Below are 17556 nucleotides of genomic sequence, written 5' to 3' on the forward strand. Positions count from 1 at the left end.
AGGGGGTTTGGAAGTTGTCCACTCCCACTCCTCACCTGGAAACCTTTTTGCAATTCCCAACTGGATCCACCAGTGGCTGCTCTGGCCTCCCCTGCCCTAATTCCATCGGAAATTTCTGAGGGCCTGGAAGCAGAGGGTCGTAAAGCTGGAACAGTCTTTCATAAGACCCATCAGGCTGCGGCCTGGGCCTTACGCGCTGCTACTGCGGCGTCTTGCCTTAATAGAACCTCCGTACTTTGGCTCTATCAGCTGCAGGAGGGACTTATCCCTGACGTGGTGCGTCTTCACCAAGACATTACCAAAATTACGGCAGCTCTGGAATTTTCTGCGGATGCCACCTTTAATGCTGCCAAATTCGCTTCCCGGGCTGTGGTATCTAATGTGACTTCCTGACGCCTGTTGTGGCTCCGCCATTGGCAGGCTGATGTTAAGTCTAAGTGGCGTCTGGCTTCTACGTCCTTCAAGGGCGGGGCTTTATTCGGCTCCGTACTGGACCCCATTCTCATAGAAACCAGGGATGAACGCAAGGTCATCCCCTCCACTGGGGGGCACATTCATAGGGGACATCAGTCCTATAACTGACGCCAGCCATTTGAGGCGGCGACTCTGGATTCACCGCTGCTCCCTATGCCTCCCACTGTAACAGGGTTCTTTTCCCAGCCACAGGACCGCGGCCAGGACCGTGAGGGGGCCGGAGATAAGGGTCGCCAGCAGAACCAAGGCCAATCTCGTAACAGGGGGCCATTTCGTGGGGATGGCAACCGGTCCTTTCAGAGGTACCGGTGACTCCCACGGGGGAAAAACCAGTGGGTGGGCATCTCCTGGTTTTCGCCCATCAGTGGGCGGAGACCACGTCTGACACCTGGGCCCTTCAGTTGTTTCTCTCCATCCCCCCGGGGCAGTTCATCAAATGCCCTGTACCCAGGGGTTCAGTGAAGCGACGTCTCATGGATGCCGAAACCCAGTATCCCATTTCCACCAACACCATAGAGCGGGTTCCAAAGGGCTCAGGTAGGGCTAGGGTTTTACCCAATCTTGTTCCTAGTCCCCAAGAATTCGGGGAGATGGCGGGCCATTCTAGATTTGAAAGGACTCAATTGGTACATCAAGTATCAGAGGTTCAAGATGTAATCCTTGATAAGCATCTTGGCATCCTTCCGCCAGGGCGACATGATGACATCAGTCGACATCAAGGAGACGTATGCACATGTGCCCATCCATCCAGCACATCGGTGCTTCCTCCGTTTTCGTTTTGCGGGCTGTCATTTTCAATACAGAGCCTCGCCCTTCGGCGTATCATTGGCCCCTCGAACCTTTACCAAGCTACTGGCGGTGGTGGCGGCCTTGCTTCGCTCAGTTCCGGTGAGAGTGAATTGTTACTTAGACGGCATCTTGGTCCTGTCACCATCTCAGGAATAGGTCCTATAGGATCTGCAAGTGACTATGGACTCCCTGCGGGGCCATGGCTTCGTCCTGAATCTTCCCAAGAGTCATCTGCAGCCGACCGCATCGTTGCTCCACCTGGGAACCATCATCATTTCCGCCTCATGCGAGGTTTCCCTCTCTCCGGAGAGGCGTCTGAGCTTTCTTTGTCTAGCGGCTCAAGGTCATCCCTGCGGCTCGTTCCCTTAGTCATGCTGTCCCAGCTGCTTGGAACGATGCTTTTCTGCATCAACGTCGTTCCCTGGGTCAGGTTCCACGCGCGGCCGCTGCAATGGTTTCTGCTTCCCTATCAGGGGGCCCACACCAGCCATTACCAGCTCAATTTCGGCTCCCGCCCAAACCTCTCAGGTCTCTTCGTTGGTGGTCGATATCCAAGCTCCTCCAAGGGTGCCGTTGAAGGAACCGGAGTGCATCCAGATTATGACAGATGCCAGCCTCTTCGGATGGGGGGCCCATGCTCTGAACCGTGTTCCACGGGGTCACTGGTCGAGTCAGGAGCTGACCAACAGCATCAATTGGTTGGAGTTCCGGGCCATCCAGCTGGCCCTACGGGAATTCCAGGACATTGTAACTCACAACCACGTCTTGGTTCTACCCGACACTGTGGCCTCCAAGGCATACGTCAATCGCCAAGGGGGCACACGCTCCAGGGCCTGATGCTGGAAGCAGAGAAGCTGCACCATTGGGGGGAGACCAGACTGCTGTCCTTTCGGGCAGAGCACATATCGGGCGATTCCAATGTCCCGGAAGGTTGGCTGAGCAGAGCCACGGTGGACCAAGCGGAGTGGCATCTCCACCCCGACTTCTTCCAACAACTCTTTTGCTGGTTCGGCCATTCCGTAGTGGACTTGTTCGCGCAACCGCACAATGCGCAACTGCCACATTTTTTCTCCTGGCACGTGATCCCCGGGGCAGAGAGGGTGGATGCCCTGTGCAGCCCGTGGCTGGCCGGCCTCCTTTACGCCTTTCCACTGCTCCCGGTACTCCCGATGGTCCTCCAGAAGGTTCTGTCGGAGCAGGCGGAAGTCCTCCTGGTGGGCCCGATGTGGTCCACGCGCCCCTGGTACGCCGACCTTGTGCACCTGTCAATCTCCCGTCTATGGAGGATCCTGGACAACCAGATCCAACTCAATCGGGGGGTTTTCATCCACCCGAAAACCCAGCTGCTCCAGTTAGCCATATGGCACATGAGCGGGCTATTCTAACCGAACTTCACTATTCTAGTGAAGTCATTGACACTATATGGGCGGCTTGTCGACCTTCCGCTACTCGTGTCTACGAGGCCACCTGGCAAGCCTTTTGCAGGTGGTGCCGCCACGCCGGGACCGATTCCACCCGAGCCTCGGTGCCCCGGGTTCTAGACTTTTTGCAAACGGGACTTGCCAAGGGTCTAGCGTCCAACACGCTTTGCAGGCAAGTCACGGCCTTGGCCACAGTGATTGGGGGCGGACACGGTCGTTCATTGGCCCATCACTCTCAAGTCAAATCCTTCTTGGAAGGGGCCGCAATCCTCAGACCTAAAACCGTTCATCGTTACCCTACCTGGGACTTGGCGTTAGTGCTCAGGGCTCTTGTGGCTTCTCCATTCGAGCCCATTGCATCTCTCGACCGTCGATTGCTGACCTTTAGGTCTGTATTTTGGTTGCGATTACTTCGGCCAGGCGGGTGCTCGAATTGGCAGCACTGTCTGTTCGAACGGATCTCTGCATATTCCATTCCAACAGAGTCGTCCTCCGTTTGGACCCGGCCTTTCTACCAAAAATCAGCACGTTGTTCCACAGGGCTCAGGAACTCATCCTTTCGGACTTTTGCCCTGCTCCTTCTCATCCGCAGGAACGCCAGTGGCGTCACCTGACTGTGTGCAGGACTCTTCGACGCTATGTAAAGTGCACGACATTCTTCAGGCGCTCGGAAGCACCTTTTGTGTCATTTCAGCCACCCTCCATAGGGCAGAAGGTGTCTTCTCGTACCATCAGCCGATGGTTGAAGGCGTGCGTCATTCTCGCTTATGACGGCCAATTCTGACCAGTCCCAGGCGCATCACCCCTCACTCTACCAGAAGTGCGGCTACCACGGCGGCCTGGGCCGCACAAGCCTCAGTGGAAGAAATTGCAGAGCGGCTACCTGGTCGTCCCCATCATCATTCATGCGGCATTATGAGGTTGACGTGTATGCCTCGGCCGAGGTTGCCTTTGAGCGGCCAGTATGGCACCGAGTGCTCCCCCCTACGGGGGGGGGGGTCCTGGCCAGCCTGGCTCCCGCCCTGTCTCTTAATTGCTTTGGCATGTCCCATGCTTGGATTCCCCAAGCAGCACACAGGAGAACGACCATTGACTTACCTGAACGGTCCTTCTATGTGTGCTGTGAGGGGAATCCAAACCTGCCCGCAGCTTCGGCTGGCCAGGGCTATTCGTGACTCTGATTATTACTGACTATTATCTGACTTATGACTTGACTTTACTCTGGACGTGACTATTCCAACTTACTAGGCTATAGCCACCATTGACATTGATATACATCGTTTACCGGCTGACTTCGCACAAAACTGACCCATCCAGTCAGAGGAGGCGTGGTCACCAATTTACATAACTCAGTCTCTAGGCTAATGGACAAAGTTAACCCATGCTTGGATTCCCCTCGCAGCACACATAGAAGGACCGTTCAGGTAAGTCAACGGTCGTTTTGTGGATTCACTAGATGTATATCCCTAATCGATGGGACATATCCTGCTTTCCCATTCTGATGGGCTGGATGTATATAATAGGGGAGACACAATTAGGTTTTGTATCAGGAATTAATAGATTTAGTTATCCATATATTGATTATGTTTTTATATCATTTTTTTAGAATTTTTAGCTTTTAAAATTACTCTATATTTTACTCTTCCTATGCTGGTCTATGGCCATACTTAAATTTTGATTTGAGGGGAGAGGCAGTCTTTCAAATAGCCTGGCCCAAAGCCATGTAGGGTTTTAAAGGTGATAACCAGCACCTTGAAAAGTACCTAGAAGCAGATTGGCAACCAGTGTTGCTCCCTCAAAAGACATGACACATGTGCAAGTCTAGGGTTGCACATAACTGTTTGGACCACGACATTGTGAATCAACTCAAGCTTCTGGATACTTTTCAAGGGCATCCCCATGTAGAATACATTACAATAATCCAGATAGAGGATGACTAAGGCATAGGTGTGAAGGACATGTTGGTCCAGGAATGAGTGAAATTGGTGGACAACTTGAAGTTGTTCAAAGACTCTCCTGGCCATGACTGCCACCTGCTCCTCAAGCAGGAATCGCGAGTCCAGGAGAATCCCCATATTATGCCAATATATTTTTTCTTTGGGGAAAACTGATATTGTTTCAGAACAAACCTTAAGCTGCACTTCTGATTTTAATTTCTTTACAATGTATTCAGAGCTTTTGTAAGATTTAGTAATCAGAGCTACAGTTCATTGCTACTTTTCACTTTTTTTTTTTTCCAAATCAGGGGAGGGAGTTTGGCAGGTACTTTAAGAAGCAGTTGAGGATACATTGGTATCTACAGCCAGCAGGTTTAAAAGATTCCCTGCTAACAAGAAATTCTTGTTCTTTATGGTTATTATTTTAATTGCACCATAATCTGTTTTTTCCCCCTCTTCTATAGGGCCAAACAGCATTTGATGTAGCAGATGAAGACATTTTAGGTTATTTAGAAGAGCTTCAAAAGAAACAAAACATGGTAAGCTCTTTTAATGTGCAAGAACAAAATGTAAACCAATGTGAAACATCTTATTAAACTATGTAGAATTAACACAAAAGGACATCCACATTCATATTGAGTTCAAATTAAGAGCTGTTCAAATAGAATATTTAATAGCCAGTGTTTTGCATATACTAAACTTAAGTCTTGCTAATGTTTTTGGCATTTGAGCACACCACTAACAAAAAATCTGGATTTCTGTATTGTTCTTTCTGAGGCCATATTTACTCCTACTGCGTGGGAAGTTTTGTATTTATTCCTTGTTCCCAAATGAGGAACACTGCTTCATCCTTTAGTTGGGAAGAAGTTTAAATATAGTAGAATTACCATATTTTTCGGAGTATAAGACGCACTAGAGTATAAGACGCAGCAAGGTTTTGAAGAGGAAAATTAAAAAAATTTTTTTTTGCACTTTGCAAACCTCCCAAAAACGGCCCATTTTTCATGAAAATGGGCCCTTAGGGGGCTTGTAGAGTGCTCCTGGGGGTGGGGGGCGCGTAAAAACGGGCTGTTTCTTCCTTGTTTCTGTCCTCTCCAGCCCCCACGAGCTCTCTGAAAGCCTTCTAAAAGCTATGCATGATCATTTTGGGGAAGAGGGCGGGCTTTCGGGCGGCAAAAAATGCTGTATTCAGTGTATAAGATGCACCCAGATTTTCAGCCTCTTTTCTGAGGGAAAAAGGTGCGTCTTATACTCCGAAAAATACGGTAGTCCACCTTATTTCTAAAGTTTATTTAGCTGCCAGCTACAGCTTGTGGCCCCATATTATAAGTTGTCATAATATACCATCGTGAGTAGGAAAGTGCCTTCTCCATACTAAGCTACAGCAATATATAATCTGATGGGAATCCATTTCTGCTCAGGGAGTTTGGTATTAACTCCCAAGTCTCCATTTGCTAATAACTGCCAGTTCTTAACTATTTTGAAGTTCCAGCGATCCTTATTGCTACAGAAACTTCACTCTCATAGTAGTTTCTCCTACAATACTTCCGGATCATTTCTGAAAGCAATGTCTAATAATATAATTTTATATGATCTTCAGATATGAGAAATGGGCATGGTTTTAGGACAGTTTGTTTGCTCCAGGTCAGGGTTACTTATTATTCTGAAAATTAGTTTTGAAAGATTAAAGGATTTTACTTTTTGAATTATTAATACTGCAACTTTCTTAGTAAACTTTACATATAATAATTAAAAATCTAATTAAGTATTTTAACTTTTTTTAAAGCTTCATAGTGAGAAGAAGGAGAAGAAATCACCTTTAATTGAAACAACAGCCAACATGGACAATAATCAGTCTCAAAAATCATTTAAAAAGTAAGTAGCTAAACTGAAACTAACATAGGGAGAGGGGCAAAGAAGGATTAAGATTATACAAGTTTGGACTAGAATTTGCGTGGAACAAACAGTCCACCTTTATATTCAGTTTTCCCCCTAAAAGTAATAAATACATATTTGTAATATCAATATTCCAGTAAAGATACTTTGATCATTGAGCAAGAAAAGAATCCATCAAACATTGAGTCTTTAGAACAAGAAAAGGGTGATGAGGAGGAAGAAGGAAAAAAAGATGAATCCAGTTGCTCTAGTGAAGAAGATGAGGAAGAAGATTCAGAATCCGAAGCAGAAACAGGTAATGTAGAAAAAGGCTTCTTATTTATTTTCACCTCATTTTAATTTATTGTTTAACTTTTGTTCCTTCCTTTTTTTGTTTGTTGCTGCCTTAAAAATAATATGAGTTGATGCGGAGGGACAAGATGGAAGGTATTAAGTATTTGAAGTTTTTTAGGGAACACTCATACTGCATTGGATCAATTTTTATCTTATCATGTTTTACATGTTCTTTAAACATGTATACATAATTTTTGAACAATTCAATTAGCGTCACAAATAGGTAATTAGGTAACTATCAGAAACAAGGTGCTATATTACATGAAAGCAAAATGAGTAAGAAGTCTTGCAGCAAGAGTTGAAAAATCAAGGATTGCATGCACTTACATTATCATAAGACTTCTGCGGTAGTGGGTTGCATTGATTTCGGAAAAACATGCAGCATTGCTAAAGTTAGCTTGTTTAAAATTGCTATCTTCATCACGTAAGGCCAAGTGGGGTCTGAAAGGTAAGTGAGCAATGGTGATGCATGTTGAGATTATTTTGTGGAAAGTCTCAACAAACAGATGTGAGAAAATTAAATGTATGTTCTATTTATGCAAATTACATTGGTCACATCTTTATTTTGTACACTAATAACTTGATTACTTGTTTCTAATCTTAATAACGAAGAATATATCAAATTTATACACAAATTACTGGATATGCTATTTTTTAAAAAAATACACAAGCTGTTTGCAGTGAATACTTAGCAAGTTTTTTCTAGTAGTCTAGTAATTATAGCTAGAAAATTATATTTAAAAAGTAATGCATAAATTGGCCTTTGAGACATCTCTTCGAAAGGTTGTGCTTTGGAAAATTAACTTTTGTTATAGCAGAACAATTTCAGCCTTGTAAACTGCTACAAAATTCATTTCCTTCTTTTCCTATAGGCTTTATGGTTTTCCTATATAGCACAATATAATTAATTTTAAAATAAATTAAAAGGATATACTTTTAGTTCACTTAATTACAGTAATGTAATATTGAAAATCTTGCTGCAATGTACAACATATGTCTTCCAAGAATGACTTAAATATCCAGACTCATCACTTCAGCATTTCTTGAGTTACATGACTTTCATTACTATGTTTTCTTTGTTCCTACTATGCAATCTCGTGCCAGGAAAATATGACTGTGACACAAGAATTAATTTATGTAAACTTGGAGATTTTAAAATATCAACAGGACTTTCATCATACTTTATTTGGCATGCTAGAGAACTTAACTTTTCCCTGAGGCTGAATCTCTATGCTCCAAATTTGTACTTCCATTTTTCTTCCGATTATTTATTATAAGGTAGATTCAGAGGTCTACTATAAGTACTGGTACTTGGGAAAAGGTTCGAGATGGATTAGAGGCCTACTATAATACCTCTTTTGCATAATACGTATACAGACAGGATTCAACCCCATACATTAGTATTTCATTTTCTAATGAAAAGCACTGGGAATATTAGTTTTTTAAATGTGCGGAGCATGAAAAGGTAATTCCCTAATTGTCTGGTTTTCACCCTCCTTAATGATTCAGTATCCATTTACCGAGACTAGCTTGTACTTCAATTATTGAATACTTGCTTAGTTATTAAAATATAGTTACTGTTACATATTGACATATTGTATACAATTATATCCCATGTAGTCAATTATTTTTCTGAGTGCCTTTTCCAAGAATTATAAAACATGAAAGAGTGCCTTCTCAACTGTTGCATTTGGGATTGAGAGCCACATTCCACTTTGCCTGACTCTTGCATCAGAGATTGACAACCATGATCTGTGGAGCATAAACTGATTCCCAGTCATTTTTTTTTGCAGCTCTATGAATTCTATTGTTGATATTTGATAGTATCTGGAGATTATTAAAAAGAAGCATTAAAATAGTACGTTAAGATTCTGTTAGGTTCAAAATATTAAAAATGTCCTGAAATTCTGTATCATTTTCTTTATTAACTGTGTCCTCTTTAAATTTTGACTGGAAGGAAATAATCTTATTCATCACCATTACCCTAATATGTTTCTAACCATTTAAGAGCTATTCTTGTGTTTTTAGATTTTTGCACTATTTTTAGTTTTGGTTTCATCTTGTTTTAAATGTTTTATCATATTTGTATTATTAAATGTTTATTGTAAACATCCCTCCACTACTCACAACACATCGATAACTTAGCATTTGAATACATTAATTAAAACAACACTATTTTCTTGTTGCATTCTACTGTTAATTAGTACCAGGAATTATATAATAATTTGATCAGTTTTTAATAGCAAAATATAGTTTTCTGCTATGAGAATACACTGTGAGAAGTATTCCTCGAATTGAATTGAATTTATTTGATTTCTATGCCGCCCAATCCCGAAGGACTCCGGGCATCTTACAGAAATGAGAAGAAATTAAAGGAACTTATACTCTTCCGCTCCCCTCCCCCAACTTGCAAGAAAGATGGAATCTTGTTTTGTGCTTTAAAGTAGCCACTATAAGTAGTCTGTGACTTATGACAGCACTGACCATGTTGTTTAATGGCAGCAATTCCTGTTGGCTGCTATTGTTTTTGTGAGAAGCTGGCAGAGAACATCAGATACGATGGTCATGTGACCATGGCTTGTTGCAACATCATAATTGTGAGATGGGCACCAAGCACTGGATTATGATTTTGTGATAGCAGGGGTGGCTAGAACTATGAGGATTCATCATAAGTACTATTTCGTGATAATTTTGCAAGTAGTTACAATAATTAGAAATATTTCTTAACAAAATTAGCTCTTTGTTTGGGGGTTTAAAGTAATGCCTTTTGAGAGAATGGGATAGCTACAGACAATATATTTATATTATATAAACTGTGAATGATTTTTTTTTAATAGAAAAGAACAAATCTATAGCCAATAATTCAAGTACCACCAATGTGCAAGCTTCTTCGATTGTTGTAACAACACCATCTGTTCCTACTGGTCAAGTGACACCTACATCCCCTCTTAAAAAGGTACAATATGCTTTTATTCATTTACTAGGATTAACATTTAATTGTATATAATTACATACAATATCTATTTTAAAAACAAAAATGTAATAATTTTTTTCACAGTTGTTTCAGTCTGATGATAAAAGACACCTTTGCCCTATTTGGCACCCTACAAGTGTGTTGGTAACTGCAGCTGCCAGAATTCACAGATAGCATAGCTCCTCTACTTATGAATTCTGCGAGTTGCAGTGCCAACACTTCTCACTTCCCTGTTAGGAAGCCTTGACTTCCATTGAGAAAAGAAATACCAAGTATTATTGAATTGTCACTGTCAAGTAAAGAAATCCATAACTCATAGGCCACACATACATTAGGTCCTGGCTTCTTTCTGATAGGAAGCAGATTGCTTGCTTTTCTATTTCAAAGTAGAAAAGCAGGTGTCTGGAATAGATAGTTGAATGGAAGAGTCTCCATTCTTAGTATTGATGCTTCTTCACTTCCTTTAGCAACTGAGAAATAATTGTCTTCAGAATAATCAGACCTCCCTGGCCTCCAGCAGTGCCCATTTTTGGCCAGCAGAGTGCTGCTGGAGACTGGGGAGGCTGAAAATGGGCCATGGGGGGAGGGAAGATGTACATGCCCCCCCAGCCCATTTGGGTCGGCAGAGGCACCATGCGGCAGTCCTTTGATGTGTCCAGACCAGCCCTGGAGGTCAGATTTAATCACCCCACAGGCCGGATGCAACCCATGGGCCTTGAGTTTGACACCCCTGAGATGGACAGTGACAGTGTCTGTTTCTGTGCAGTGGCAATGTTTAAATAAGCATGTGCTGTATGTAAAGAATGTGCACATATAAGTTCACAGGAAATTTTGGTGCCTAACGTGTTTGTGAACCCTTTTGGATTTTCAATATTTTTTCAAAATAATGATCTAAAAATGGTTTGTTCTTCACATAAGTTCTACAACTAGGTAAAAGAAACCCAGTTAAATGAGTCAAAAGTAATAATACTGAAAATAATATTGAGGAAAATGACTCAACTAATTTATAATCCTGGATGTTCATATACTTTTGCCATAAACAAATATGTAGATTTTCTATTGCTTATAGGTTGAAGAACAAGGATTTTAATTATTTACCAACTATTAGGAAAAAAAAAACCTTCATGAAATCTTAAATCCTACAAATTGAGCTGAACACTGGTGTTTACTGTGCTATGTAACTACATTGGCAATAATTAAGAAACGTTTACTATTTCTTTCTAGAATATTTTTTTAGTTTCCCAGCCTACAGTTCTATCATTTAGTTAAAACTGTCAATTTGTCAGTAGATTGGGCGTTGGTCCTTACCTGATATGCTCATTCTCTCTGAAATGGAGACAGCAGCCAGACTGGGTTTGCTCTGTCCAGTAACCAATTGGACTGGGTCTACAATCTGTGATGTCATCATGCACTGGTGGCTCCTCCCAGTTCTAGACCGAGACTGTAGACTCGTGTGAAAATTGAGAGAGAGAAAAAAGAAGAAATGCACTCTCTCCTTATGTACAAAAATCTCTCGGTCAGACTCAGACCAAAAACCAGGGTGGGGCTGGCTGCTGTCTCCACTTCAGAGAGAATGAGCATATCAGGTAAGGACCAACACCCATTCTCCTATATCAATGGAGACAGCAGCCAGACTGGGACATAACAAAAAAAAGGGCTGTCCAATAGGGAGGGGAAATGATGGTAAAAGTCTGTTAAGGGACATGTACTTGTTTCAGCAATCTGCGATCAAAGGCTGCATTCTGCTGAAGCATACTTGTCTAATTTGTAGTGGCATGTGAAAGCCATAGGAGATGTCTATATGGCCACCTGGCAAACTTCCTCAGTGGACACCTGAGTAGACCATGCTGCCGTGGTTGCCGCACTCCTGGTAGAGTGGGCTGTAATGTTTTGTGAAACCTGTAATGACTGAAGTTTATAGGTTAGTTTAATGCAGGCTCTAATCAATCGCCCCAGGCTTGATGGTGAGGCCTTGGTCTCCAAAGATGTCTGGCAGAAAGAGAGAAAAAGGCATTCAGAACGTCGAAGAGAGGCAGTGCAAGTGCAGCTGATATAAATTCTAAGAGCCCTGCGTACATCAAGGGTGTGCCATTTATGCTCCAGCTGATGTTGAGGAGCTGGACAAAAGTCTGGCAATGTCACTTCTTGGGCCCTGTGAAACCTGCTGTTGATTTTTGATATGTAGCAGTAGTGGGTTGCAGGTGGGACACCCCGGTATGGGCGTACTGGAGCCTGGATGGAGCACTGGGTACTGTTCTGGTATGATGCTCTGGAGGGCCCACCCACCCACCCGTGCTCCTTACCTGCCTTTAAAGCCTTCTGCACACGTGCATGGTGCGCATAGCACCTGTGTGACGCTCTGCCAAGCAGCTGGAGCATCACGTAGGCATCACTGGAAGGTAAGACGCATGCGCGTGCGTGCCGCACACATGGGGAGGACGCCAGGCTCCATTGCAATCGTATCAGTCGCAATGGGATCCAGAACCCACCACTGGTATGTAGCCTGGGTCCAGGCATAATACAACCCTGTCAGGGTGAAACATGCATAGATCATGTCGTACTGACAGGGCTGCAAGGTCTGAAATACACCTGGCTGATGTTGTGGCCACCAGGAATAAAGTTTTTAAAGATTACAATTTCAAAGACATGGACTGTAATGGTTCAAATGGCTGAGAGGTGAAAGTCTCTAGAGCCTTTGGCAAGTCCCAAGTTGAGTACTTGTGGATGACAGGGGGTCGGAGGTTCGAGGCACCCCAGAAGAATCTCCGCACCAGTGGGTGAGCTGAAATACGTTCTGTAGAGGAACAGTCCAGAATGGAAGACAAGACTGCCACCTATCATTGTAATGTGTTTGGAGTAAGCCCCCTCTGTAAGAAATCCAGTACTTAAGGGATGGAGGCACTAAGAGGATCTATAGAGAGGGGAGAACACCAGTGCTCAAACACCCGCCATGTGGCGTAAATACGGTTTGTTGAGTCTCTCCGAGAAGTCTGTATAGTTGTGATAGCAATAGCAATAGCAGTTAGACTTATATACCGCTTCATAGGGCTTTCAGCCCTCTAAGCGGTTTACAGAGTCGGCATATTGCCCCCAACAACAATCCGGGTCCTCATTTTACCCACCTCGGAAGGATGGAAGGCTGAGTCAACCCTGAGCCGGTGAGATTTGAACAGCCGAACTGCAGAACTGCAGTCAGCTGAAGTAGCCTGCAGTGCTGCATTTAACCACTGCGCCACCTTGGCTCGTGATGACGTTGAGGGAAAGGTTGTCAGTGGTCAAGGCCTGTCGCTCAATCACCATGCAGTTAGTTGTAGCCACTGGGGTTCTGGGTGTTGGATTGACTTCTGGTGGAGGGTGATTACCGTCTGCGGGATGTGCCATGGTGGGGATATTGACAGGGTCATGAGGTCTGCGAACTAGGAGCAGCGCAGCCAGTGGGACGCCAGAAGTAAGAGTTCTGCCTCCTGTTCCAACATCCTGTGCACCACTCTTTGGATGAGTGGAAGGGGTGGGAATGAGTATAGGAGGCCCCTGGACCACTGGCACCTGAGGGCATCCACCCCTCCGCGAACCTCAAATAGTACCTGGGGACTTGATGGTTGGTCGATGTTGCAAACAGTCGACTGGCAGATCGAAACGGCGGGTGAGTAGATGGAAGAGGTCTGGATGGACCCTCCACTCTGCCTAATCTATCATGGATCGGCTGAGCCAGTCCACTTGGACATTGGAGATGCCCAATATATGTTCCGCCTGAAAGATGCTAGATGTGATTCTGCCCAGTGACATAACAGGTTGGTTTCCTGCATCAGGGGCCAGGACCAAGCCCCCCTGCCTGTTGATGTGCACCTTGGTAGTGATGTTGTCGGTTAGGACTAGGATATGGTTGTCCTGTAGTGAGCGCTGGAAGTGTATCAAGGCGAGGCAGACTGCGTGTAGCTCGAGCCTATTTATACTGTTTTGGCTTTCTGCTAACAACCACTGGCCTTGTGCCACTAAGTTCTGCATGCGAGCTCCCCACCCCATCAGGCTGGCGTCTGTCGTAAGGGGGAAGTGGACAAGCTCCCTGAACAGCTTTCCCCTCAAGATGGCTGGAAACTGTATGATCTCTCTGGGAAGGTGGACCTGGTGAGGGGAGCAGCTCTTGTTGGACTTCTGGTGGAGGAGCATGAACCACTGTAGTGACTTGCTGTGGAACCTGGCCCACAGGACTATCCTGAAATAGGATACCACTTTCCCTAGTAGTTGTGATAGCAGGAGGAGGGAGACCCGGCGAAGGAGCCATACTCTCTGGACTCTCCCTCAGGGCAAGAATCCGGTCTGGGGAAAGAAACACTCTTCCTGCCACAGAGTCTATGAAAGTTCTGAGGTGCAGAATGCATGTCCCGGGAACTAGGTGACTCTTTTTGAGATTCACCCCAAACCTGTGGTCCCTCAGCACCTGGATGGTTTGGACAATCCCTCTCTGCCTGGTGAGCTGACCTGGACAATAGTAGGATATCATCCAGGTAGCAGAGAATCCTGATGGGAAACAATCTGAGGTGGGCTGCTAAGGCTGCCAACACTTTTCATGAACACCCTTAGAGCAGAGGAGAGGCCGAACGGGAGGGCTCTGTATTAATAATGCCTCCCCCCCCCCTAGGATAATCGGAGATATCTTCGGTGGTCTGCGAATATGGGAACATGAAGATAAGGTTTGGTCAAGTCTATCAAGGTGAGGAAATCGCCCTTTCTGGCCCCCTCCAAAATGGTGTGGAGGGAGTGCATTTTGAATCTCTGATAAACTGTGTGGCGGTTCAATGATTTTAGGTCTAGGATCGCTGTCCAACCCCCAGAAGCCTTCAGCACCACAAACAGATGAGAGTAATACCTTGCCCTCTGTGGTTTAAGGGAACCGGCTGGATGGCCCGAATATCCAGCAGTTGCTGAATAGCCTGCTCCATCAGGACCCGTTTGTGGGGGAACCAGGAGATCGGGCATTGCACAAAGTGCTCCTGAGGGGTGGAGAGGAACTCTAAAAGGAGTCCAAATTTGATCGTTTTGATGACCCAATTGTCCGACGTGGTCTCCTCCCACTGGTGAGCAAAGAACAATAGACGGCCCCCGATTGGGAGAAAGTCCAGGTGGTCACTTTCGCCTTTGGAATTGGCGATTTCCCCCACCTCAATAGGACTTTTTTGGGGGGGAAACGCTGGGTGTTTCTATTGGATCTGTCCTGTTGAGATCCCTGTCTTTCAAACTTTAATGGTATTTGTATGCTGCCCACTCCCTAGGGACTCTGGGCTGCTCACAGCAAATAAAAACAGCAAGTAAAAACATTTAAAAATTTAGAATTACAAAATTAAAATCAACACAGCATCAATTTCATCAAATGGGGCTGGAATACTCAACAGCCCCAGGCCTGCTGGAACACCCAGGTCTTAGTCGCTTTACGGAAGGCCGGGAGGGTGGTGAGGGTCCGGATCTCAGCAGGAAGCTCGTTCCACAAGGCTGGTGCAGCTACAGAGAAGGCCCTCCCTCGGGGAGCCGCCAACCGGCATTGTTCGGTTGACGGCACCTGGAGGAGGCCCAACCTGTGTGATCTTATTGGTGGTTGGGAGGTAAATGGCAGGAGGCGGTCTCTCAGGTAGCCAGGTCCGATACCATGTAGGGCTTTAAAAGTAACGACTACCACCTTGAAGCGAGTCTGGAGACCGATAGGAAGCCAGTGCAGCTCGCAGAGGATAGGTGTAACATGGGTGTACCTTGGTACACCCATTATCGCTCGCGCGGCTGCATTCTGGACCAGCTGTAGTCTTCGGACACTCTTCAGAGGCAGCCCCATGTAGAGTGCGTTACAGTAATCCAGTCTTGAGGTGACGAGGGCATGAGTGACCATTCAAAGTGCCTCCCGGTCCAGATAGGGCTGCAACTGGTGCACCAGGCGAACCTGGGCAAAGGCCCCCCTGGTCACAGCCGACAAATGGTGTTCTAACGTCAGCTGTGGGTCCAAGAGGACACCCAGATTGCAAGCCCTCTCCGAGGGGTGGATAATTTCACCCCCCAGGCTAAGAGGTGGAATATCAGGACCGTCCTTGGGAGGCAACATCAATAGCCACTCGGTGTTGTCTGGATTGAGTGCAAGCTTGTTCTCTCCCATCCAGACCCTGACAGCTTCCAGGCACTGGCACATCACTTCAACTGCTTCACTGAGTTGGCACGGGGCGGACAGATACAGTTATGTATTGTCCGCGTATTGATGATATTTAATCTCGTGCCGGCGTATGATCTCACCCAGCGGCTTCATGTAGATATTGAACAGGAGGGGGGACAGGACCGAACCCTGCGGCACCCCATATTTGAGGGGCCTAGGGGTTGATTTCTGTCCCCTGACCAACACCAACTGCAACCTGTCTGAGAGGTAGGAGGAGAACCACCATAAGATGGTGCCTCCCAGTCCCACCTCCTGCAACCGTCGCAGAAGGATACCATGGTCGATGGTATCGAAGGCCGCTGAGAGGTCAAGAAGCACTAGGATAGAGGAATGACCTATATCCCTGGCCCGCCAGAGATCATCGGTCAGCACGACCAAAGCAGTTTCGGTGCCATAACCAGGCCTGAAACCCGACTGAAAGGGATGGCAAAGACTGTCATTGCGGATGGGGGAAAGAGAATCCCCCATCTGCCCCTCGAAAGGGCAACCTCCTATAGAAGGGAGCAGGACGGTTTTCCTGTTTTTTATATATGGATGAGGGGACCTTGCATTTGTCCTTGGATTCAGTGAGGTAAGGATCCAAGGAGGCTCCAAAAAGTTGAGCACCTGCAAAGGGGGAAGCTGCCAGGTGCCACTTGGTGTGGATGTCCGCTTGCCGTGATTTAAGCCATAGCAGCATTCTGGCTGTGACAGAAGACACCATGGCCTTGGGTGCAAAGCGGGCTGTGTTTAAGGAAGCATCCTCAACGTATTTGACAGGAGCCCTGATTTTGTTCAGATCCCAATGGGATCTGGTATCTGTAGTGGCAATTCTTTCCTGGAGCTGCTGTATCCACACTAGGGCCACCCTGGAGAAAAAAGAGGTGGCTGTAGAGGCCCGCACTGCCCAGGCACATGCCTGATAGGCCCTAACTAATGTTTGTTCTGACATTTTCTCCTCGGGCTTGAGGGCGTCTTCAGGAACTCCAGAGACTACCATAGGCTGCGACTGGAACATCAACTGGAGGGATCTCTAGGAACTTGGAGAGATCAGGAGCGATGTTGTAGAGGCGCTTGTCCAAGTTGTTGGGAAGAGGACCTGTTCCTGGAGATGCCCACTGCCACTGCACCACATTCATGAAAAGCTTTGGAGTTGGAATGACTTCTTTCTTGGGATGTTCTGCGTGTGTTGTGTCAGAAGTCTGAGCCTGAGGGGAAGAAGTCAGGTTAGCTGCCTTTTTGGCCTTAAACAGAAGTGATTTAAAGCGGTATCCCGTTCCCCAAAAATAGAAGCCTGGCTGGCTGAGGTGGAAGGAGGGGGATGTCTTGTCCCCTTGGAGGACTTGTGCCTGCGCCTGCTGGATGACCTGGAAGGAGGCCTTTGTTAAAGGCCTGCAGCAATGCCCTGTTTGATTGCCTCAGAGATTATTGAGGCCATATCAGGAGGGACTGAAGTAGAGGCCCCCAGGCCTGTGAATCAAAAGAGGCAGATGGAGCAGTGAGCCTCTGTTCAAATGCACCATCCCTATTCAGGGAGGCATTAAAAAAATCCTCTTGTGTCAG

The 17556-nt window shown here is 45.8% G+C and overlaps 1 protein-coding gene across 2 annotated transcripts in view; it reads left to right on the plus strand.

Annotated features, from left to right (window-relative positions):
• The window catches only part of PPP1R12A (protein phosphatase 1 regulatory subunit 12A), a 129877-nt gene that overhangs the window by 71200 nt on the left and 41121 nt on the right, over nucleotides 1-17556 (plus strand). For both annotated transcript variants that reach the window (XM_032220896.1, XM_032220894.1), the window contains exons 6-9: nucleotides 5086-5160; nucleotides 6408-6496; nucleotides 6655-6812; nucleotides 9688-9806. In XM_032220896.1, the coding sequence (XP_032076787.1) occupies nucleotides 5086-5160; nucleotides 6408-6496; nucleotides 6655-6812; nucleotides 9688-9806 (441 nt within the window). The remainder of the gene's footprint in view (nucleotides 1-5085; nucleotides 5161-6407; nucleotides 6497-6654; nucleotides 6813-9687; nucleotides 9807-17556) is intronic.

This window comes from Thamnophis elegans, chromosome 7, assembly GCF_009769535.1.
Source record: "Thamnophis elegans isolate rThaEle1 chromosome 7, rThaEle1.pri, whole genome shotgun sequence".
NCBI classification, from domain to species: domain Eukaryota; kingdom Metazoa; phylum Chordata; class Lepidosauria; order Squamata; family Colubridae; genus Thamnophis; species Thamnophis elegans.